Raw genomic sequence first — 25,804 nt, 5'->3', positions numbered from 1 at the left:
CGTTTTGCTACGCTCGCTGAAGGCAGGAATGTTTCCTGGGTAGCTGATTGTAAAAGAGTATATGTATATACATACCGTTTTCTTCCATTGTCGCTAGTGTGCGAGACACTGGCACTTCCACCGTAAGCTGCGGTAACGTGAATGAGGCCGGTCCACACAGAGTCGTCATTGTTTAAACAAATAAGGAGGTACTAAGGGTGAAATCGCCACAAGCATTAAGGACCCCGTAGCCTCTATGTGCCACACAGGGAGCAGCAGAGTGCAGTTGTACTGCATGCAACAGTGGGACTACAGTTGGGAAGTTTTTAACAACATTCATTGCACAGAGCTTGGGTAATTTTGTTCAGTTGAAAGTACAGAAGGGTTAAATGGCCCATTTAAGCCACATTCATGGGATTTAAATTAGTGTTTACCAAGTGCTTCAAGTGTTTAAAGCATATAGTGCAGTGTAAGGCTTTTCCCTTTCCATGTGAAAAGTCATAAAGGTGCAAGTTTAGTATTTCCCTGTAAATATTTGCACGTATTTCATACATACTTTACAACAAGAAAGCTAATCTTATAGTGTACCACATTGTTAGAATACCTAACTATTTGAAAACACACTTTTTCTTTTGATTTAAAGTTTGAATACTACTGCTGTTGTTTCTCGCTTTCTTTCTGTGAGTGTGTAAGATGAGAGTTTAAACTGCATTGCTTCTCATTATTACTTAGTTTTGCTGTAATAAGATTGAAATTAGGGAGAAATATAAATTATATATTAATGACACTTTTATTAAACTTCAGTTCTAAGATAGAAACAAAATGTACTCAAATCTATATTGGAGACTTGGAGAAGAATGCACATTTAGTCTACCCGGCAAAATTGTTTCTATCAATTTACTTGCACAAATACACCCCTAGATAGTTTCGTATTAACATTTTATTCTTATCAATAAAGTAATGCTCTTCAGCTTGCAGTTTAAAATGTCAATAATTAAAAGGGAAATGTTCAAAATAATAAATAACATTTGAAACATTTTAATACAAACAATATGACCATGATTAAAACACTTATGTTATCATTTCACATTGCATCCAAAATAATTTGGTGTTTTTATAACAATTTTTAAGAGTGTGCTTCATGACACACTTAAAAGTAACATTTCCTCATTACAGATAGTTTTGAAGTAATGTTCCACATTTTTCAGTTTTCAGTATGTAAACTCATGTTATGTTACATTGTAGGGATTCTTAGTTTTTGTACTGGATGAAATCCCGTGGCATCGTTTGTAATACTTCTGTAGATTTTCCTAGTTCTTTTCCCGCTGCTGATGTGGAAGACAGTCAAGCTACACCTCCAAAGGTATAGCACCATCTGTGGACTTGACAGCATCACTTGGATATTGTCATCTGGCTTCAAGACGACATAGATTCAGGATCATTCTCGGCGACTCACCTTCAGAAGTCACGAGTTAGGTGGTGGTGCCAGGAGGGCGTGAGGGCCGTCTCTAGAGGCGCACTCTCTGTCAAAGGTCAGCAGGACAGCGGGCCACACTGGGCCGTCTTCGGTCGCTCCGCCCACCACCGCACGGCGTTTGTTCTTACAGCGACGGGACTGCCTGAGCTGCTGTTGGCTCCTGAGGTGCTGCAGCGCGGACCGCAAAGACTCGCCAACGAGCGCAGGGCTGAGCGGGCGGTGCGCGTCGATCACGCGCTGGAGAGGGTGCACTGTCGAGTTGTTCTCCTTGTCTCGTCTCCTCCGAGGCGATGGCATCTCCAGGCGAGCCCTTCGTGGTGACGCGCTCTTACAGCGTCTGGGAGACTCGGAAAGCGCACCACCGTGGCACCAGTCCACTATCTCCGAGATAAGCAGGTCGTCGAAGGACTCTGCGATGCAGATGTCTGGGACGAGGAAGTCCCGTGAAACTTCAGCCTCTTCCTCGGAGTTACGACGAGACTCCATTTCTTCGGTGGACGCGTAGGAGTCGTCGAATAGGTGTTGTTTCCTGGACGGAGGGAGTAGCGCGGACCTCAGAGTTGTCTTCTGTTGGCAGGAGGCAACCCAGCTGTCGAGTCGCGACGCCAGAACCTTCGCCTCCTCTGACAATGACCAGAGATGCCGCCTCTTCGTCTGTGTGTCTGCCATCATGGCTTACAGGGCACGAAGATGCACTGACCGTGTGCCAGGGCACAGCTCAGTTTTTATACCCGACACCCAGGCTTGATCTTGTTACACACTAGGTCGGTTGTGAGGTTTCCTCAAGCCCTGTTACGCGCATTACTGACGAGGCAGGTGAAGTAACACCTGTGTTCAGTGACCTGCCAGTAATCTCGTTTGCTTGTAACATTGCAACTCCACTTCTGGTATTTCTAACAGGTTCCCGTAGTTTTACCATAGACAATTTCCCTGAGTTGTTTCTATCTGGTTTTTACTTGTGTTTTTCCTATTCAACCAAACATTTTTTCCTTGACTTATTAATCAATATTGCATGATAATATAAATACAAGAGGACTACACTTTAAATAACTTAATTTTTCAAGAAGATGTAAATTTTACCATAAAATCTTCCATGTACACAGTTTACGTTTATATTCATCAGTGCAATCAACTCTGCTATTCTGTAATAGCACATTTTGAAACAATACATTTTTGATTGAGACAGTGAGAATAACTAATGGTGTTTGATCTTACTTCAGATCATTAAATCAATACACAGTTGGTTTATTAGTTCTGAAGTTTAATTAATGATAACAGTGCAGTCTAGTTTTAAGAACCTAAAATAAATATGCTCCCTCCCCACCCCTACATTTTTGAAGACAACTCATCAATTCCCTTAGTACAGTTTTCCAGATGTTTCTGTCTGCAGGAACCCGGTAGGAACTTGAAGGAAATGAAAATTTAATTCATTAATGGCAAAAACTAAGATATACAGTATTGGTGAAAAAATGTACATATAAAAAATATATATATAAAAAAAAAGTTTCTTTTAATGGGACTAAACCTTATTACAGTCAACCTAAATGGCCCAGAGGGAATGTTGTGTCAACTGAAGCCGCTTGCATAAGAGGTTCCCTCCTGGTGGTAGTTTGGAAGACCCTATTACTGCCAGATGATAGTAGAGAAAAAAATCTTGGAAAGATATCTCTGCCTTGTGCCCAAAACCAGATATGTATACAGAGGGGGAGAGGGATCATATAAAAATTTATCATTCCCACCAATAAAAGGAAAACAAATTGACATAAAAACTGTGGGTAAGTGGTTATAGTCCCCTTCCCCCCCCCCCCCCCCCCTCATCCAAAATGAAATTCTTTGTGCAACAGTGCCCGAAACTCTGGTAGTTTAATTTTAATTAAGTTGTACAACTAGAATACATAGTACCTACCTATATTATCTTATCCGATGGTGCTACTACTATGCTCCTAATCGATGAAATTGTCATTCCTGTCTGGTAGTGAAATGATGTACACACAAATGTGTTGTGATTTTTTAGGAAGTTACAGTTTAAAAACATTTATTTACATAAATTATGCCTGTACCCTGTACATATTCATTTTCTATTAAAAAAAAACATTTTTTTTTAAATTTCATATAAAAATTTTGTATATACAAAAATAAAGTAAAGCGATTCAATGTGTAGAATTAATTAAGAATATACTAATGTTACATTTGAAGCAAGAAGTGCCCTTAAATATAACATTTATACAGTAATCCAACAATTAAATTATTGGTAATACTAAAGTCTGTACATAACACTGGTCACAGGAACGTTCTGTAAGTGTGACCAACATGTTTCACATTGACAATATCCAAGGTTTGCTACAAGTGAAATGCATTTCCTCTTCATTGCAACTGCATAGTTCAAATTACAAACCTCACCATATATCCATATAGTAATTTGTGAGTACATGGTCAACTGACCCTTAGCTTTCAATGAAACACTTACCGTGTTTTCTCGCATAATCGTCGCAGATTTTATTCTAAAATCAAGTTTGAAAAGTAGGGGTACGACCATTGTGCGGAAAAAATTTTTTTTTGTTAGGTAAAGTTATTCATAAAAACAAATCCCGTTCATGGAAAGTACGTTTATTTAAAAAAAGGCAGAGTATACAAGAGCACGCCAAACAATCTATATTAATAATTCCTTAAACAAAAACCTTTCTTCAACTTTAAATAGAAAAACCAAAACTCTAACGCGAACGCGTGAACTAACGTGTCGTAGTGTACACACTTGCCACGAAAGAATGCGGGCCATCAAATGTAGTTAACTCGGCACCTGACAGAGAGCGCGCGCATTGGATCCAATCGGCGAGATATCGATATTCGACTACGTGCGCGTGCTCTATACGGGAAGCAACATAACCAAACATGAATGATGCGCTGGCTACATTTTTATAAGCGGTACGCCGCGGTAACGCAGACAATCAGATAAAGGAAATACAGTTTAAAAACGTCTTTAAAAGAACATTTACACGTCAGACAACTTTGTATTTCCGTTAATTAAATAAATAAGTGGTAATGACCGAAATTAAATTTTAGATTATACCTACACCGCGGCGACGCAGACGATCAGATAAAGGAAATAACTTTTAAAAACGTCTTTGTAAGAAAATTTACACGCCAAACAACGTCGTATTTTTCCGTTGATTTTTAAGTAAGTGGTAATGAACGAATAAATATTAGATTTCTACTTTAAAATACATTGTTTTATATGGAAAAGATACCTACACAAAGCGTTCGGCATCTACTAGCGGGACCAAAAACATCATGCGACGTTTACGTGATAAGTTTTTTTATCCCAATTTTGACAGCCAAAAATATGGTTGCGACGATTACGCGCGTGCGACGATTCTGTGATAAAACACGGTAATGTGACTATGGGAGCAGACTATTGCACCAGACTCATTTTTTTCCCCCCATTCATGATAACTAAGCCTTACACTTAACACAAAACTAAATGACGTAACATTTCACATTGAGGAGTCTATTCTCACTGTTGCGTCAGCAGTTTTAATGCTGTGCAAAGAGTCAAGGATGCTTCTCACGTCTCGTAGATTTGCCGCAAAAACCAGTCAACAAAGAGAAGTTAGCTTGTTTACATATCCGCAGTGCTCCACTTGTAAGCCTCCTCCTCACGAGCTTTTTGCGCGTTCCGCTGCTCGAACCACTGTTTCTCGAAGCCGCTCGACCGGTCGACACCGTCCCACCGGTACCCGGGTGGGATCCCGAACCTGTTGGTTGGGTATGATCCCTGGTACTTGGGCCTTGCTTCTGCAACAAATATTGAAACAAAACATTTTCATCTCTGACTAATCTAGGGAGGTTGCAAGGCGAAACCGGATGTGGGATGTGATAGTGCAAGCCAAAACCGGAGTACAGGACTTGAAGCAGATCATTGAAAAAGCAAGAATGAGGTGATATGGTCATGTACAAAGAATGGGAAGAGAGAGTCTGCCTAGTAATGTGATGGAGTTGAAGGCACAGGAAGAAGGCCCCAAGGAAGACCAAGGAGTAAGTGGAAAGAGCAGATAGTTAAAGGAGTGCAGGAAAGAGGAGAAGACAGGAACAGACTGAAGGATGAGGGATGGTGGAGTGACAGAGGAAGATGGAATTTTGCTTTGCTACCCGGCCAGGCTGGAAGCAGTTGATGATTATGATGATGATGATGATTAGTCTTCGGCACGTTTAATAGTTTACAATGCACAGTTTTGGGTGAACAGGCTTACAGAAACAGGCAATAGGACACTTGTGGTTACTGTGTGCTTCTAAATTAAGTTGAACTATATGGTGGGCATAGACTGAAACAAGGTTCACCTAGTTTTAATCACAATAGCGTAATGCTTACACATGCACTGCCACTGTGGAAACACCTCTTCTTCCCCCTTAGAGACATACACAGTGTACCTAATATCCCCCCCCCCTTCATTTGCTTACAAAAACATTACGCAGTTTTTATGTGCATTCTTCATGCATCAATTTCAATGCCTCTCCAGGTGCCATACATGCACCGCATAAAATTTTCCAGCAGTCCTGCCCAAATACTCAAAATCAGAGATTACTTTAAATAATATGGTTGTATTAATAAATGTTTAAGAGAAATTGAAATAGGTACCAAACCTGAGCAAAATTTGTTTATTTAAATATATTTGTATGAGGACTGCTACTCAAATTTTTGACCATATGGAGACCTTATCAAGTGTTTGTGTGTATGTATACACACACATGCGCGTGTGCGCACACACATACTTGTGAAATCAAAACTTTTGAGGTTTTGTTTTTTAATTAGTAAAATATTGTGTTTGTTTAAAAGTTTATTCTCTCTATTATAAGTGAAGTGTGTTATGGAAATCACTATAAAATTAAATATTATTTTTTGCAAAATTTATAATAATATACAGTGCCTGAAGGAGAAAAACAAATTGTGTACACTGAATGAATGTTAACATGGAGATGCAGTTGTTTTGAGTGAGTGCGACCGCATGCATTCTTTGTCAGAACGTTGCCATTATCATTGAAAGTGTAATTTTTTGACGTGTGAAGAGAGATTAAATAATACTGTTGCAGGAATAAAGTTATAATAGGATCATACATCAAAAATACACATTACAGTCAAACCTCAATGTTACAAACCTGAAGATCATGATTTTTTTTTTTAATTTCTAAATCAAATTCAAATAAAGTTCAAACTTGCACACAATTTTATACAGCACCAAATGAACATGGTACTTTTTTTTTTTTTTTACAGATTGTAACATTAATTTTAGAATGGCTACTGATGTAGCAAAAAAAAAAAATTTATAATTTTCTTCTGTATCACATTTGAAAGTATTTAAGAGAGAAAATAAGAATTTTCTAAGATTTTCCCTACCTACAATGAACCAAAGAAATGGCATCAGAATTATTTTTTTGCTAACCATCCTTTACTACGTACACGCGTTCACCTTTGGAACAAAAACAACATTGTGTTTCATAATAACTATATTTTGTACTAAAATTACTTAGCAGTAAAACTCCACATTAATTTTCCAGGAACCGTGAAAAAAAAAAAACTGTGTATTAATAAGTTTTGCATTAAGGGGATTTTTAGAAATGAGGTTTCACCAGGGCAGGCGCGTCCATATAGGCGAACCAGGCAACTGCCTAGGGCGCCAAGTAGCTGGGGGGCGGCGCAGCACGACACATAACAGCTGATATACAATATGTTTAACGATTATTGAAACTAGATGAAAATGGATTTTTGTAACAGTTTGGAATGTTTATATTGATATAAGTAATTATTTAAAGTCCACGGTGACCTGTTTATGATTTGTAATAAGTAAAAAAAGTAAAAAAAAAAACACAAGCCAGCTTACATTTGATTGTTGACAAAATCTTAGGCTTACGTGATGTATTTTGAGGCAAGGAAAAATTTTTTTGGGGTGTCCAGCCGGAGGGGAGGGGGGGCATTAAGGTTTTTCGCCTAGGGCGCCAATTTACCTTGCACCGGCCCTGGGTTTCACTGTATATGTATATACAGTGAAACCTCTATTTAACAAATCTCAAGGGACCAAAATTTGTTGTGTTTGTTGTAAAGGGGTTTGTTAAATGGAGGTTTCGCACGATATATTTCTAGTCATCATAAAGCTTCACATAAATGGCTAGAACTGTATTTCTGACTGTTTAATACAATATGAGGAATTAAACATGAAAAAGTACATAGAATACACTTGTTTAATGGCCAACCATTTGATGCTTGGAAATTTATCAATTCCCATCCCTAGTGCTTCCTGGCGTGCCTTTTATTGTATTGATGTTTTATTATATATTGATGTTAGATGCCCTAGCCTCCATTAGCCAGTCAAAGAGTATCATGTCCAAATCATCATTTTTACATAATTTCACAAGTTTTCGATTTGTTCCTACCAGAGAAGCGTTGTTTTCGATCTGTTCCCGGTTGGATAATATGGTCGAAAGTGTAGACGCCGGGATGTCGAAACGTTTAGCTATATCACTTTTTTTTTCCACCTTCATCAACAGCATTTAAAATTTCTAATTTTATTTTAACGTCAATCTGTCGCCGCTTTTTAGGATTAGCATTCATTTTACAGTAGTACTGTGTTGATTTCCGCAACTACGTGTAAAAATAAATAAACAACAGTGAAAACTGAAAAAACGTAAATTGTACTCCACCATAGATAAATATATTTGCGTGTGCGCATCTATAACCATAGAAACTCAAAATATACTAGTTGTTCGTCTTGCCAGAGCGATGGTACGAGAGGTTCCCACCACTAGCGCTAGATGTACCCGCCATTTTGAACAAAGTGTGGCATGTATACACGACGTGTGTTATCCATTGTAGAGGTACATAGTGAAGCACTCATAGAAGTAAAACATTTGTTTTTAAATGTTTTTATTTTAGTCTCTGTGTAATTTTATCTTTGCCTTATATTGAAAATTATTTTCAAATTTTGTTCTCTATGAATATTTCACTCTAGCTTAGACGTTAATTTTATTACTTTCTATAAATATGTTTCTTGATTAAAATAATTATTAATGCTTTGTTTGATATTGTCCCATTAAATTCGGTGTTACTATATTTATGTATTGTTCCTGAGAGATAACACTTAAGAGATTATTATTCTTGGAGGCTAGGGCACAATTAATATTCCGCTTAAACTATATTTGCGATTTCAAGCGATATATCGATGAGCTCGGAACAAGGAAAATTAAAATGTTTATTTTTTTTAAAAAAATTTGGAAGCTTAGTTTTGGATTGTTCTTTCGACGGCCAAGGGATTAAGATACATCGTTAATAAGTTCCATGTAATTTGAGATTATAGAATCAAAGAATCAACGTGTAAAGTTTTAGTAGCAATTAATGAACTACTAAAACCAGGAATAATATTGATACATTTCAAGAAACCCGGTACTACTAAGTATTAGAAGAGGTAGTGACCAATTATGGAGCATGACATCAAGACAGTCGATTGGTACAGGCAACGTTAATTAGCTTGATACCAGAGAATCAAATATGTCCGTGAAGCAAGAAAGAAGAGATGCCGACCCACGCCGCGAAGGAAGGATGTCGATCTACTAGAGGAGACATCGCGGACGACGGGATCCGAGGCAGCATCCACTACGACGACTCCAATTTTACCGACGTCAAGTTCAGAGGGAGAGGACCGGAGGAGTAACCTAACATTCGACTTCGGCAGTTGCAGAGCCAGCAGCACAGGAAGGAAGCCACGGAGTTTGAAAGGTTTTCCAGAGCATTCCAAATCGTGTAGCAGTTCGACGAGGTTTGTTTCCCCAACCAAAGGTATCCCAAACTGCATAAAGTTCGTGTTAACCTTTGATACTGAACAGTCACAAGATTTATAATTGTTTTATTATTTGACCCACAAATAATTAGTCAAATTTGTTCAAAAGAAACTATGGTGAATTAAGTGTTATCTCACAGATTTGAAATGTCATAAGTTCAATCCAATAATGCTATTCATAAAAGTAATTATATAAATGTCCACTCTCCAATTGTAAACTGAGTTTGTATGCTACTATTAGTTCTAAGTCCAAAGGTTCCTATAACTCTTGCTCTTCGACTGAGTATTATAAACATCTTTGGTTTGAAATCTAACATAAACAAACTACCAAACTTAAATACTACGAATATCATCAATAAAAAGATGATGAGCTATATTGATCTGGAATATTTGTAAATGATAATCACTTGTCACGTTTTCATTATTTTAGTACGCAGTGTAAATGGGTATGTCTGTGTAAATGTGTATTGTCACCAGCGTCACAATTAATTACGTTGGTAGTAAAAATTCAAATTTCAATACACCTTTCATTTTCAGCATCTCTGTTACACTGATGTTCATGACCACTTCACAGCTTACAGATGTTTTGAACTACTATACTGGACTAATTAATGAATAACGTTAAAGATAAGATATTGTTTTTGCAAAAAGATCTTATTCGTGGATTCAGCCCTTAGAAGAGTGAAATTAATTAAAGTACATGTATACTTGGATATCTTCATCTCTATATATTAGTTTCCATAGATTCGGTGTATCAACTGCAGGTAATAATAATAATAATAATAATAATAATAATAATAGGTCTGCGCCGATTGAACTGGTGACTAACAAAGGGGCTAGATCCATAAATCTGTCTGTTCATCTCGGTGACTGACAGATTTTTGGCGCCCAAAACGTGTAGGCCAGATAGGAACAATAGTAGCCAAATTCGTTGCCACTCAGACATCGTAGACAAAAAAAAATACATTTTGCATAGAGGATTGTTGTTAATATTCAACCAAGTCACAGAACAGAAATTAATATTTATTTAGCATGTCAGACACAGGTCGAGAACCCTACTTTCTGAGAGGAGAAAAGGATAGCTCAGATTCAAGTCCTGAAAGAGAACCTAGGGAAATAGTAGAATTACATAACGCTGAAGTCATTAACATGGCGTCACCACAGGAAGCCGAAATGAGGGATCTGCCCCAAACACAAACAGCTACTCTAGAGAAACTTTTCCGGTTTATACAAGAGGATAAACTAGAACGGGAACAGAAGGAACGAGAGGAAAAACTAGAACGGGAACAGAAAGAACTAGAACGGGAACAGAAGGAACGAGAGGAAAAACTAGAACGGGAACAGAAAGAACTAGAACGGGAACAGAAGGAACGAGAGGAAAAACTGGAACGGGAACGGATAGAACGGGAAAATGCTAATAGATTAGATGGCCTAGTTCAATTCCTTCACACCACATTAGGCAAGATATCTGAAGAAACGACAGAAATTAGAAACGATCTAACGGAAACTCAACAGGAAATGGAACGGAAATTTTCCAGTATGCGAACACGTATCGAAACATTAGAATTATTCGGTAAAACAACGAATGATAAGGTTTGCAGAGTGCATGAAAATTTAGCAGGAAGGTTGGATATAGTAGAATCTAGGGTAGGAGAAATGGAAAAAGAAACCAGACCAAATACAAATTTACCTCCTACCATAACCACCAACTCAACTAGTGTGTGTCATCCAGATAGGGAAAATGCCCATATAAACAATTCATTAATGAACGATAGAGAACAAAACCACACAAGTAATAATGCGATACCTATGTCTACTGATCCGGTACTCACATTACACCACCCGGCTAGGAAATGGCTAGATGATGTGCCGACTTACGCAGGAAAAAGTACAGAAAATCCAAAACGTTTTCTTAAACAATTCGAAGAATATTGCAAAACATTCAATCTTTCGGATGCGGAGAAACTGAAATGCGTTAGCCACTGTTTGAAGAACACTGCCTATTTTTGGTGGGAATTATTGCAAGACTCCGTACACGAGTATGATTCGTTTCAAAAATCGTTTTTACAACAATTTTGGAGTACCCGAATCCAGAATAATTTAAGAATACAATTACATTCCGAAAAATTTGAAAATCGCAAATTCCAGAACCTAGAATCACATATCAGTGAGATGTATGAGCGAACTCGCTATTTAGACTGCAGAATGGAGGACGAGGAGTTCATTGCGATGATTATAGCACAACTGCCTATTAATTATCAACTTCAACTCACAGGTCGACACTATAATAACATAGTGGATTTTAAGGAACAACTCTTGACCTACGACCGACTAGTGAAACTCGATAGAACGGCCACACACAAAGAAAGTCAAGAACGTAAGAACACGAACCCGTCCGCGCCACTGTACAACAACTGGCGTAGCCGAAACGACGAACATGGTAACGTACGAAAATCAACACAAGTTCATACGTTAAATGTAGACAGTCGTGAACAAAACTGGTATCACCACGGCTACAGAGGTCGCCGATATAATAGTAATTACACAAACTACCAGAATTACCGGCGTAAAAATGAAAAACGACAGGACCGCCGAGAAGACGAACCGCGATTTGGGGATAAACGTCAGGAAGGGGCAGCTGTAGCTCGAGAGAATACGCGCGAGAATCAAATCACGAAAGAACAGCCGACAGCCAACACCAACAGTTCCGAAAGTCAGTATCGTGTCGACGCACGAACTTTCATACCATCAGGAAAAGGGAACAGTTTCACTATTGCAAGTCACGAGGCACGACAAGGAGTAAACAATGCATATTTTATCGCACCCAGCCACGAAAACGGCAACACAAAATGGTCGCTCGTGCAGGCAAACGGAGTAACCGAGGAAAGCCAAGGAGGAAATAATACTTTCGTGATTCCGCAAAATACAGGTAATGGAGTTGCAAATTGGGTTCCTGAACAAATTAAAGGATTTAGAAATAGTACGGTAAACTAATCGGGGATGGCGGAACACAGCTCCGCACGTCACTCCCTAACGATAATGTTGCCGGGGCTAAAATTAAAAACACTTATGCACACAATTACAGCCAAGACGCATTAATACCCAAACATGTAAACACGATAATGTTCAAGGAGAATGAGCGCGAGTTTTTACTAAACGAGCCAAAGGAAAATGAAATACAGTCTAAACAAGCTCTATGTCCGGAAATTCTATTAACATTAAACGGAGTAAAAGTTCCAGTTTTGTTGGATAGCGGAGCAGAAGTATCCTGCATAAGTGAAGATTGCGTAGAAATGATAGAGAGCACAGGTGTGACATTACCGCGAATGCCAGTACCAAGCTTGAAGATTCTGGGAGTCACGTCAAGGTCTAGCCCCATTATTAACCGACAGACCTTGTTAGAAGTAGAAGGATTAGGTAAAAACAAGTACGCAAATGATTTGATTGTAAAGGGATTAGCAAAACCAGTTATTTTAGGTGTTGATTTCCTAAGCAGCAATAAAGTAGTTTTAGACTTCGCTGGATGGATGGTAACCGCCATGGATGATGCGGAAAATCCTAAGACTGCGGAACATTGGGAAGTTTCCGAAAAAAGTGTTTCTTTAATTCACAAGGAGAAAACCTACTTAAAAATATGTACGAATAATGTAATAGATTTGGTGGCGACAGAATCGGATTTAATTAATGCTGTGAATGGTGTTACGATGGTTGATGATTCAGGGAGGAAGAAGCTTCTTCAGGTGTTAAAAAACTATCAGAATGTGTTCTCAGAAAAACCTGGTTTAAACAAACTATATCAGGCTAGCATTGAAGTTAAACCCGGTGAACCTTTCCATAAGAAGTCTTATCCGATTCCGGCAAAATTTTTGAATGAGGCAGAGGAATATTTGCAGTTAATGTTGGACTGGAATGTAGTAAAACGAGCACCTAGTCCTTTCACTAACACCATTCTTTGTGTGAGGAAGAAGGACGGAACCGTGCGTTTATGTCTGGATGCTAGAGAGATAAATAAAATCACCGTTCGAGACAGGGAAAGTCCTAGATCCACGAATGACATTCTACGCTTGTACCATGGTGTTAAATTTTTAACCACCCTGGATTTGTCAGCAGGTTACTGGCAAATACCGTTAGAAGAAAGCTCCAGGAAATACACTTCGTTTCTATTTAAGAACTACCAATATGTATTCCAGGTCATGCCTTTCGGCTTGTGTAATGCCGTGGCAGAATTTACTCGTTGTCTAGATGAAACACTAGGACCAGAGTGCAAGGGATTCGCACGTGCATATGTAGACGACATCTTAATTACATCATCCACTTACAAAGAACATCTCGAACACATCAGTATTGTGCTGACTAAATTACGTGACGCAGGCATGACAGTGAAGCTAAAAAAATCTGTGTTTTGCCGACAAGAACTTCCATTTCTAGGTCATATTTTGACTCCAACAGGGATTCACACCGCACCTGAAAAACTACATAGTATCACCAACTTTCCTACACCGAAGAACGTAAAACAACTGCGAACATTTCTGGGGGTCATAGGCTTCTATCGCAATTATAGCGACCAGGTAGCCAAAATTGCTGTGCCATTGTTCAACTTGCTAAAAAAGGACAAGATGTGGAAATGGGACGAAGAGGAGAAAGCAGCGTTTGAAGGCCTCAAGAGGATATTTTTAGAAGAACGAGTTTTGTATCACCCCATCTTAGGTAAAGGATTTTTATTGTATACAGATGCCTCCGAGTATGCGTTAGGCACAAAACTGGCTCAAACAGACGATGACGGAGTAGAGCGTACAGTTGCGATGGCGAGCAGGACGTTAAACACAGCAGAGAGAAATTATACAGTCACCGAGAAAGAGACACTAGCTATAATATGGGCATTACAGAAGTTTAGAGACCTTCTTCTGGGAGAACACATCAGACTACTAACCGACCATCAAGCTCTGATGTGTTTGAAAACAGGTAAAATTTTTGGGAGTAGACTAACTCGATGGTGCTTGCTTATGCAAGAATTTGATCTTGAAATATGCCATATTAAAGGCAAAGAAAATATAGTCGCTGATTTCCTTAGCCGAGTACCCGATGTTTTATCCGATGAGGTTTCGCCGAAGAAGAATTCCAAAGAGTTTTTGGTAGCAAATTTAGTAACCCAACAGATTAAAAGAAATGTAACTATCAGAAATGTTTTTGAAAATTTAGCTCAGTTGCAAAACGAAGATGAATTTTGTAAAACTGTAATAGCTAAATTAGAGAACTCAGAAATCACACACAAACTCCATGATAAATACTGTGTTTCCAAAGAGGGAGTATTATTCTGTCAAACTAAATTAAAATCCAGGTTTGAAGAACAGTGGAAACCCGTGATTCCGAAAGGAAACCTTAATACTGTTATATGGGAGACTCATTTGAACTGTGGTCATATTGGTTCAAAGAAATTGACTCAGTCTTTAAGTAGACAGTTGTATTATCCGAACCTGCACAAGGCAGTAGCAGTAATCACAAAATCGTGCGACTTATGTCAAAAGGTGAAACATGCACAACAGAACCTTGAGGGAGAATTACAGCCTATCGTTCCTGAGAGACCTCTGAAATTGGTATCCGTGGATGTATTGGGACCCTTGCCTAGATCGACGGCAGGTGTAAAGTATGTTTTTGTAATGGTAGATCTGTTTACCAAATACACCAAGTTGTACCCAATCGTCTGTGCCACTAGCAAAATAGTGTTCCAAAAGGTCAAGCAATTTGTAGCAGAAGTAGGTCACCCGGATGTGATTATTTCTGATCATGCCACACAATTTATAAGTCAAGTTTGGCAAGAAGGGTTAAAGAAATTGCGGATCATACCCACCATGTCCTCAGTGAGACACCCTCAAAGTAACCCGGTTGAAAGGCAAATGCGTACGTTGGGAAACATGCTACGAACATTTTGCCACGACGCACAACAGAGTTGGATGTGTAAGTTACCTTTTATAGAGTGTGTTCTGAATAACACGGTACACAGTTCCACCAGTGTCACTCCGTATGAAGCTCTCACGGGAAAACAGTCTTTGCTCATTCCACCAGCTATGATACCTAAACCTCAAGACGAAGCTCCTGAACAGGAGAAAAATGAACTGGAAGAAATCAGGAAGGAAACCGAAGAGTTAGTCGCAGCTAAATTGAGGTCCACTGCAGAACTTCGCAAGAGATATCAGAAGGATGCATATAAAATGAATTTCGTTTGCGGAGAATTGGTACTCAAGAGGACCAACCCTGTGAGCCAATTTTGGAAATACGTCACAAGAAAATTGTTCCTACTGTTCGACGGACCATATATGATTACTGATATAATACGTAATAATTGCTATGAACTGACAGATATAGAAACTAAACAAATAGTGGGAAATTATAACATCACACAGCTCAGGAAGTATTACACTCCTGTGGACACCTAAATGACAGGTATAGCTACATATGTTTCGCTTGAAAACATATATCTGGTGACAATGCACTTGCACATGTAGATAAATATTTATTGAATTAGCGTAATGTTTGTTATATGTTTGTTTGTAATAATATTCATTTGAATTTAGTGTCATGTTGATGTCAATGTTCGGTAAGCTAAGAGACTATTGTCGACATAAGATATGTATAAAAACATTTAAATTGACTAAGCTTGTAATTAGTATATAGTTTGAGAAATAACCTTAAAGTCCTATAGCAATGTATAGTCCATTATGAACATTTCTGGAAGGGGCAATTCTGTAGAGGTACATAGTGAAGCACTCATAGAAGTAAAACATTTGTTTTTAAATGTTTTTATTTTAGTCTCTGTGTAATTTTATCTTTGCCTTATATTGAAAATTATTTCCAAATTTTGTTCTCTATGAATATTTCACTCTAGCTTAGACGTTAATTTTATTACTTTCTATAAATATGTTTCTTGATTAAAATAATTATTAATGCTTTGTTTGATATTGTCCCATTAAATTCGGTGTTACTATATTTATGTATTGTTCCTGAGAGATAACACTTAAGAGATTATTATTCTTGGAGGCTAGGGCACAATTAATATTCCGCTTAAACTATATTTGCGATTTCAAGCGATATATCGATGAGCTCGGAACAAGGAAAATTAAAATGTTTATTTTTTTTAAAAAAATTTGGAAGCTTAGTTTTGGATTGTTCTTTCGACGGCCAAGGGATTAAGATACATCGTTAATAAGTTCCATGTAATTTGAGATTATAGAATCAAAGAATCAACGTGTAAAGTTTTAGTAGCAATTAATGAACTACTAAAACCAGGAATAATATTGATACATTTCAAGAAACCCGGTACTACTAAGTATTAGAAGAGGTAGTGACCAATTATGGAGCATGACATCAAGACCGTCGATTGGTACAGGCAACGTTAATTAGCTTGATACCAGAGAATCAAATATGTCCGTGAAGCAAGAAAGAAGAGATGCCGACCCACGCCGCGAAGGAAGGATGTCGATCTACTAGAGGAGACATCGCGGACGACGGGATCCGAGGCAGCATCCACTACGACGACTCCAATTTTACCGACGTCAAGTTCAGAGGGAGAGGACCGGAGGAGTAACCTAACATTCGACTTCGGCAGTTGCAGAGCCAGCAGCACAGGAAGGAAGCCACGGAGTTTGAAAGGTTTTCCAGAGCATTCCAAATCGTGTAGCAGTTCGACGAGGTTTGTTTCCCCAACCAAAGGTATCCCAAACTGCATAAAGTTCGTGTTAACCTTTGATACTGAACAGTCACAAGATTTATAATTGTTTTATTATTTGACCCACAAATAATTAGTCAAATTTGTTCAAAAGAAACTATGGTGAATTAAGTGTTATCTCACAGATTTGAAATGTCATAAGTTCAATCCAATAATGCTATTCATAAAAGTAATTATATAAATGTCCACTCTCCAATTGTAAACTGAGTTTGTATGCTACTATTAGTTCTAAGTCCAAAGGTTCCTATAACTCTTGCTCTTCGACTGAGTATTATAAACATCTTTGGTTTGAAATCTAACATAAACAAACTACCAAACTTAAATACTACGAATATCATCAATAAAAAGATGATGAGCTATATTGATCTGGAATATTTGTAAATGATAATCACTTGTCACGTTTTCATTATTTTAGTACGCAGTGTAAATGGGTATGTCTGTGTAAATGTGTATTGTCACCAGCGTCACAATTAATTACGTTGGTAGTAAAAATTCAAATTTCAATACACCTTTCATTTTCAGCATCTCTGTTACACTGATGTTCATGACCACTTCACAGCTTACAGATGTTTTGAACTACTATACTGGACTAATTAATGAATAACGTTAAAGATAAGATATTGTTTTTGCAAAAAGATCTTATTCGTGGATTCAGCCCTTAGAAGAGTGAAATTAATTAAAGTACATGTATACTTGGATATCTTCATCTCTATATATTAGTTTCCATAGATTCGGTGTATCAACTGCAGGTAATAATAATAATAATAATAATAATAATAATAATAGGTCTGCGCCGATTGAACTGGTGACTAACAAAGGGGCTAGATCCATAAATCTGTCTGTTCATCTCGGTGACTGACACCATGATGCTTTGTTTATTTATTGTCTTCCGCGATGGTGCATATTATTTTACGGTTATACGCACGTATTTTTTAAGCAGTGAATGCAAAAAAATTAGTGGATATCTTGTAGGAGATGTTTATTTTTGCGTGTTTTTCAAAAGTGGCAGTTCGTTGTAAAGGGAATTTCACTATTTCGGAACAAATAAAATTCGGTATTTAGAGGTTAAAACAGCATTGATCTTATGGCGGTTTGGCGGGACCAAAATTTTATTTCGTTGCATGGGGTTTTTCGTTAAATAGAATATTCGTTAATGGAGGTTTTACTGTATTTGCAAGCTGGCTCCTGTCCGGGGAAAGGAAGGCGGAGTGCTCACTTGCGGCGGGGTCGCTGGCCGCCTTCTTGCCGCGGATGTAGTCCAGCATGGGGTCCCCGTCCCGCTCCTGGTCTCGCAGGAGCCGGTCCAAGTCCTCGTCGTCCGCGTAGCGCGCCAGGGGCTTCGCCATCAGCTTCATGGCTTCCTCCAGGTTCTGCTTCTGCTCCTCCACCTGCTTCAGGCTACATCGCCGAGCAACCTCAGCCACTCTGCCGTACGAGCACTGCACTAAGGAATTTCGTTGCAACATCGCAACGTTTTTGAAAAAAAAACCTGAAGTCTGATACCCTGTAAATACGTTTTTCCCCCTTAAGGGGTCCGCCTGGTCAGACGTGTAATTGGACTGGCACACAGTCTTCTCGTCATGCTCAGGGCAAATTTGAGCTTTGGGCCGTGGCCATGACTTTGTTATCATGGTTCGTACCCTCATGTGCAATCACCACTACCATGAGGTAAAAAACTGTATTTACAATATCACAACATCCCTCAAGAAAATAACAATGTTAAATATTTAATGCAAAAAAAAATAATAATTTCCTTGGCTAGTTCAATTCTTACAGATATTGTCTATAATTATCTCTGGAACATATCTAACCCAAGCAAAGTATCTTCCTAAATTTTAAGCCCTCACATTTAGTTTCATCACATTTACATTTACTTTATAAGTTCAAAGAAAGATAGCAAAAAAAAAACACATGTTTTCAGTTTAAAGGTGAGATACAAAATACAATAAATATATTAACATTTATTTTTATATCAATACTTATCACGTGACCCAAAATTCCGCAAATTATAATGTGCAAAGCATTGTTTTCTAACAAGTCGAAAACAAAAGAACATTAAATTTCCTGCATTTGACCGCTTTCACACTTTTTTTTTTTTTAAATCTATCTCCTTCACCATTTTCTTCTATATTAAAGCACACCTGGAAATCTTACGATCAGAATCTTTATTTCCCAATCTGAAAGGCCTAAGAGCTAAAATTTTGTGAATAGGCTGATTTTAGGATCTAAAGTCACACTAATTTTTTTAAATCAAAATTTCAGTTAAATTCAAGGGCCAAACAAAAATCTCTAATTTTCAACTTTGAGTGAACTGAGAAGTGAAATTTGGTATGGAAGTACAGTTTGAAATAATCATTATAACAAAAAGGACCAGGTCTATTATGTGGAATATAAAATCCAAAACCCACTCACCCACTGACTGATCACTGTATACCTAAATACAAAAGGGTTGCACTAGATAGGTTTATTGCAGGCCATACAGCAGCACTATGAAAGGATAATTTAAGCCCTTCATTTCTAATGAGCATTGTGAGGGTGTTCTGGCTGTAGACTTCCGTAGCAAAGTACGGACATCAGCTAGCATATTATAAGGCTGAGTAAACAAAGCCATAAACAACAGCCCCACATGTTACTAAATTTTTTATTAAATGTGAATTTGAGGGGTTTCCAAACATTGTTTTCATACAAAAAAAATGCACTTCCATTTGTTTTTTTTTCTTTTCAGGGACCCATGCACACGTTATTCTTAAACAAGGCACATTTCTAAACTTACCCTTTTCCCCATCTGGAATACTTTTCCTTGACTTTCTGTTCCTTCTCTTCTTTCTCTTTCTGTTGTCGAGCCTCTTCATCAAAATCTCGCTTCTTCCCTGTCTTTCTGTCTCTTCGAACTGCCTCTGCCAGTCTGCCAGAAACGTCATCAGACATCTGAAACAACAGATACAAACTACCTATATATTTTTGTATATTTTTTTCTAAAATTTCTGCAACACTGAAATGATCCACAATCATTTCAGTAATTACATATTCACAATCTTATCACTGTTTAAGCACTAGCTAGTACTAGTGTAAAATGCTTGAAAAAGCATTGAAATGCCTCAAAAGTGTCCAAGAGAAAATTCAACTAACTTACCTTCGAGAACAAGTCCTTTTCTCGTTCTGCAAAACTGCGGATCTCTTCCCTCAGGTTCTTGGCATCCTGGAGACCGGCCAGTTTGCCGTCGAGCGTCCTCTGCAGCTTCCTGCTTCCTGCCTCGGGGCTCCTGCTGGGCTGCGCAGAGTTCCTCCCGGGTGCCCTTGGCGGGGAACCACTCCTGCCGCCCTCCCCTGGCGAACATGGCTGAGAACCACGCGCCTCTTTGGCCAGCGAGTGGTCAAACCTGCTGTTCCTCTGCAACACTTTGAGTCCACAAGAATCAGAATCCCTCCCATGTGGTTTTGGATAAGCTGGCTTTCCTTCCCTCTTAGAACTTTTCTCTCCATCACTACCTTTGTTTCTCGTTGGCATTGGTGGGGGTGAATCTGTTTCACTTTCTTCACTCGACCTCTTACTTCTATCTCGCTTCTTTAGTTCTTTCGACCTTCTGTGTTTAAAACTGTCATTACTTTTTGAAAGTCCTCTCAGAGAGGTATCAGAATTTTCTTCGATTGACCCGTTTCTCCTGTGTCTTTTAATTACTTCTCGACTTTTATGTTTCACTTTATGATCACTTTCTTCACTAGAATATCTCTTCCTGACTCTCTTCTTCTCTTCTCGACTTTTGTGTTCAAACCTGTAACTCTTTGAAGGTTGTGGTACAGAAATATCTGAATCACTTTCTCTGCTCAAACCTTTATTCGTGCGTTTTTGCTCTAGTTTTTCTAATCTTTTACGCTTCAATTTACTGTTACTTTTTGATGGTCGTGGGAGAGACGAATCAGAACTAATTTCTTCTCTGCAACCTTTTTTCCTCTCTCTCATATTTTCTTCTATACTTCTGGGTATCACCCTATCACTTTTTGAAGGTCGAGGCACAGAAAAATCAGAATCACTTGGTTCTCTAGATACCTTTCTCCTGCGTCTTTTCCCCACTTCTTCTGACCTTTTATGCTTCACCCTGTCTTTATTTTTTAAAGGTCGGGGCTCAGACAAATCAGAATCACTATCTTTACTAGACTTTCTTTTCCTGTCTCTCATCTTTGCTTCTTCTTGATTTTTGTGTTTCATCCTATCATCACTTTTAGAAGGTCGTAGTACAGAAATATCTGAATCACTTTCTCCACTCGAATGTTTATTCTTGTGTCGCTTCTTTATTCTTTCTGGCCTTCTGTGTTTCACTCTACCATCACTTTTTGATGGTCTTGGCAGAGACGAATCAGAATCTCTTTCATCTCTCAATATTTTTTCCCTGTCTTTTGTATTTACTTGTTCTGGCCTTTTATCTATTACCCTATCACTTTTTGAAAGTCGAGGCAGAGTTAAATCAGAATCACTTTGTTCACTAGAGCTTTTTTGCCTGCGTCTTTTCTCTACTACTTCTTTCCTTTTGTGTTTTAATCTCTCTTTACTTTTAGAAGGTCGTGGCAGAGACAAATCTGAATCATTATCACTTTTCCTGTGTCTTTTTCGATCTTCTTCTGGCCTTTTGTGTTTATCAGCTTTACATTTTGGAGGTCGAGACAAAGACAAGTCAGAATCACTCTGTTCACTCAATTCTTTTTTTATGAATCTTTTTCTTTCTTTTTCTGACTTTCTGTTTTTTACTTCTTTGCCTTTAGAAGGCCGTGGGAGAGAGAGATCCGAGTCACTTTGTCCACTTAAATCTTTTTTACGTTTCATATTTTCATCTAATCCTTTATCTCTCTCCTTTTTTCTAGATTGTCGTGGCACAGATAAATCTGAATCACTATCGTTATGCATGTTGATATCCAATTTATTTTTATTTCTAGGTTTCTTTGACACTGATATCTTCAAGTCATTACTTATTGATTTATGTGTCAATTTTCGGTTTTCTTCCAGACTCCTAGAATCTTTATGTTCCAAGCCATTCTTATGTACTAACCGGTACTTTCTCGAAACTGAAGTATCACTATCACTGTCTGTTATTCTTTCTGATTTTATCTTCAGCACTGGAGAAATATCTGAATCACCTATAAGTTGCTTCGAATCTTTGACAGAGTGATGTACAGATGAATCTTCTACTTCAGAACCTGCACTGTCTTTCTTACAAGAAACTGAACTTTTGCTCCCATCCTCATTTGGTTTCAATTTATCACCTGAGTTTTTATTCCCTGAGCTACCATTAAACTCTGTCACTATTATATCGCTTGTGCTATCAGAAACAACTTTCCACCGCTTGGATGCCCTGAAATCTTCCATTGTGCGCACTTCCTCCGGGCGTTCGTCGATGACGCCGGCGACTTGGGGAGCATCCTCGTCCAGGTTGTAGAGTTCCAGTTCGTCGTCGCCTACCGGCCGCATGCTGCTCAGGTCAATGTCATCGTCCACAATGCGCAACCTGCAACACCACAATGCGCAAGCTGCAACACCACAATGTGCAAGCTGCAACACCACAATGTGCAAACTGCAACACCACCATGAGCAATCTGCAACACCACAACGTGTAAGCTGCAACACCACAATGCGCAACCTGCAACACAAACTCAGCTAAAAGTTAAACTTACGAATTCACAAGTACTTCCACCAAATAACTCAGAGTTAAATTACAGCTTCCTTTCACAAAGCAATGATAAATTATTCTTTATTTGGATCCTACCAACAACCAAAATTAAGCTCTACCCATGCATACAAGACATAGACTACCTAACTAAAATAAGCATTTTGAGTTTTTTTTTTTTTTTTAAATATTTATGAGAATAACAAACCCATAAGTCAAAAGCTTATAAATACATCACCTACAAACTAACATAAATTTGCTATTTAAACTATGTTTTCATGTTTCCCAAATAAATAATTGTCTCTACAAACGTGATCCTGAACTGGTATGCAGCTGCATACAAATCAATTTCAAAATAGAATAATTTTTGTTTGGAAAACATCTCACTGTTTCTTCCCTAACAATTACAAACATTGTATATTTACATTAAGCTTTGTTTTTATTCCAATATTAGGTTATTTCATTTTCATCTCATTAGTTTCAAGACCTACATGTTTTCTTCATTATTTAAATTGTTAATTAGTCTGTAAATAATTTTTTTTTTTCCTGTTGTGAAGAGTACAAAGTGTAAACGACTTGTTGAACTGAGTGACTCTCAGTTCCAGTATTTTCAAAGGAGTATTTGCAGTTAAATTTAGAGTGTAGCAATTACAGACAAAAATTGGGTAAATATGTACAGTCGCGGTAGATGCCAAAAAAAATGCTAAAAATCTGAAAATACTTTTATTCTGTGCTCTTTCACTTCCTCTTTTCAAATCAACCGGCGGAGGTAAGAAATTCCAAATACTTTAGGAGATATCAAATTTTTTAATTTTCATCACAATACCTGCGTAGTATGCGGCGATAACCATTGTTTCTTGTCATAGATAATAAGGTTTCTTGTTTACGAGTATCATGTTTCTTATTGGACAATTTTGTCACGTGACTGTTCCGTGATTGGCCAGTATTCAAATTAACCAATAGGTGATTATTTATTCAGTGATTGGTCAGTATTCAAATGAACCAATACGTGATTATTTATTCATTTATTGTTCAATACGATGTTTAATTAATCGGTCAACTTCTGCCGTGAACGACTACATCATTTCCTTATAGTGGCAAAGGAAATGTACCCGCCTCCAACTTAGGTGAGTTTTTAACGTTTCTAATTTTAAAGTATTATTTTTTTATTTGGATATTGTTGCGCAAGTAATAAGTAAAAAAAAATTACGTGAGTTGTTAATGTTCATCATTTGTCCGGGTTTTGTTAGGTCAGGTCAGTTACATTATAAATAATTTAAAACTAAAGAACCATTAAATTAAATTCACATTATTTTTAATGTCCGCTTAGTTTGAAAGTATTTATAATGTAACTGACCTGACCTAATCGACCATTTTATTTATTACGCATTCACTAACACACGTCAAAATAAAAAATGGCGACGTTCGAAGGGTTAAACAGGCGTTGTATTGATAAATTAAAAAATTTGATATCTCATAAAGTATTTGGAATTTCTTATCTCCGCCGGTTGATTTGAAAAGAGGAAGTGAAAGAGCATAGAATAAAAGTATTTTCGGATTGTTAGCATTTTTTTCCGCATGAATACGCAGGTATTGTGATGAAAATTAAAAAATTCGATATCTCCGAAAGTAGTTGGAATTTCTTATCTCCGCCGGTTGATTTGAAAAGAGGAAGTGAAAGAGCACAGAATAAAAGTGTTTTCGGATTTTTAGCATTTTTTTTAGCATCTACCGCGACTGTACATATTTACCAAAAATTGAATATAATAATTTTCTATGTAACTTAGTATTAATTCTATTGTCAAAAAATTATTTTTGTTTATTAATAATACTTGGTCACAATCAGTAGCTACCTACCTACTTTCCAGATTAACCTGTCGCAGATCACATTACAAGGGCACACTCAAAAGTTTTTGTTACTGTACAGAATTGTTTCAAAAGGCAAAGGTTTTTTAGGGTTGGGTCAACAACAATTAATATACTGTAAAATAGTGTGAAAGGTTGGTTAGGTTACATCTGCGACATTTCAACCTCAACCAAAATAATTTAGAATCTGGTAAGAATTTACCAGGGTAATAAAGGTACATTACTTAGTAGGTTTGAAAATATAATTTCTCATCAAATACACTGTGACACTGAGATATTACCAAAATTAAGTGTAACAATGAATGTTGTTTGTACAAATGTGTGCCTTTTTATCCTCCAGAATGCCCCCACACTATTACAGTTCTTTGAAATTTTGACTGTTCAAAATCCGTACCTATGCTGGGCAATGAAGTGACATTAAGTACATACTAAAAAAAATACCATTTTTGTAACTATCAAGTTTCTTAAAAACCAGTTAGTTCCATTTGTAGATTAATTTTTTTTTGCACTCAGAAGAGACCTCTAACTCCATGAAACCACCCTGTCGTCACCCTCACGGTAATTCTTGAACAGAATAACTTCTCCAATAAAATATTTCAACATGCATTTACTTAATTCCTGGCATGTTTTCCCATAATTCTCTAAGAGAGGGTTGCGATACTTCAAGTATTTTACCAATAATTTATTTATTTACATTTGTGACATGCCCACCAACAAAATCTTGAGAACAGTTAGTTGGTTTTACTTATCAACATTAAAAAATCCTGTGTACTATGAATGGAGAATCGGTTAAAGTTAGGTTAAATAAAAAAATTACAGTTAGATTAGGTTAGCAACAATTATTGCTGATAACTTAACTAACCACTCTATTTAAAATGTAACCTAATGGTTCATTCCAAATATTATAATGCCATCATAGAGAACAATTGGAAAATAATACGTTTTGGAACAAAAAAAATTGAATGAAAAGTTACTATGCTCCAAAATTACCCTCGAACTCGGAAATTTACGTAAGAAAAAGTAGCATAACTTTTATTTCTAAAAAATATATCATGCAATACTTCGACTGCGCTGCGGTATTAGGCTTCCTTTTCTTTTTCTTCTTAGTACTATCCGACTTAGATAGATATCTCTTTATATAATCCTTTTGGCTAAGCGTAGTACTCATTTTCAAAAATTTGAATCAGTATCTTAAGAAAATAGTTAAATCCTAGAAGTACGTAACAGTATAATAACCACAACCATTTAACCCATATAATTTCAAAATACGGTCTGTTTT

The 25,804-nt window shown here is 37.4% G+C and overlaps 1 protein-coding gene across 2 annotated transcripts; it reads right to left on the bottom strand.

The window, feature by feature from the left end:
• Window positions 1–1,001: 1,001 nt before the first annotated feature.
• Window positions 1,002–25,804, bottom strand: LOC134542083 (BUD13 homolog). 2 transcript variants are annotated; one of them, XM_063386006.1, is made up of 6 exons: window positions 25,587–25,804; window positions 20,492–22,500; window positions 20,136–20,401; window positions 19,776–19,930; window positions 18,219–18,400; window positions 1,002–5,248 (listed from the first exon to the last, which is right to left on the bottom strand). In XM_063386006.1, exons 1-6 carry the CDS (start codon window positions 25,691–25,693, stop codon window positions 5,073–5,075), a joined length of 2,895 nt encoding a protein of 964 aa, XP_063242076.1. In that variant the 5' UTR covers window positions 25,694–25,804; the 3' UTR covers window positions 1,002–5,072. The 2 variants fall into 2 exon arrangements, with proteins under 2 accessions (XP_063242076.1, XP_063242075.1); XM_063386005.1 differs by having other exon boundaries at window positions 20,136–22,500.

This window comes from Bacillus rossius (genome assembly GCF_032445375.1).
Source record: "Bacillus rossius redtenbacheri isolate Brsri chromosome 4 unlocalized genomic scaffold, Brsri_v3 Brsri_v3_scf4_2, whole genome shotgun sequence".
NCBI classification, from domain to species: Eukaryota; Metazoa; Arthropoda; class Insecta; order Phasmatodea; family Bacillidae; genus Bacillus; species Bacillus rossius.
This window is presented reverse-complemented; position numbering and strand designations above follow the sequence as displayed.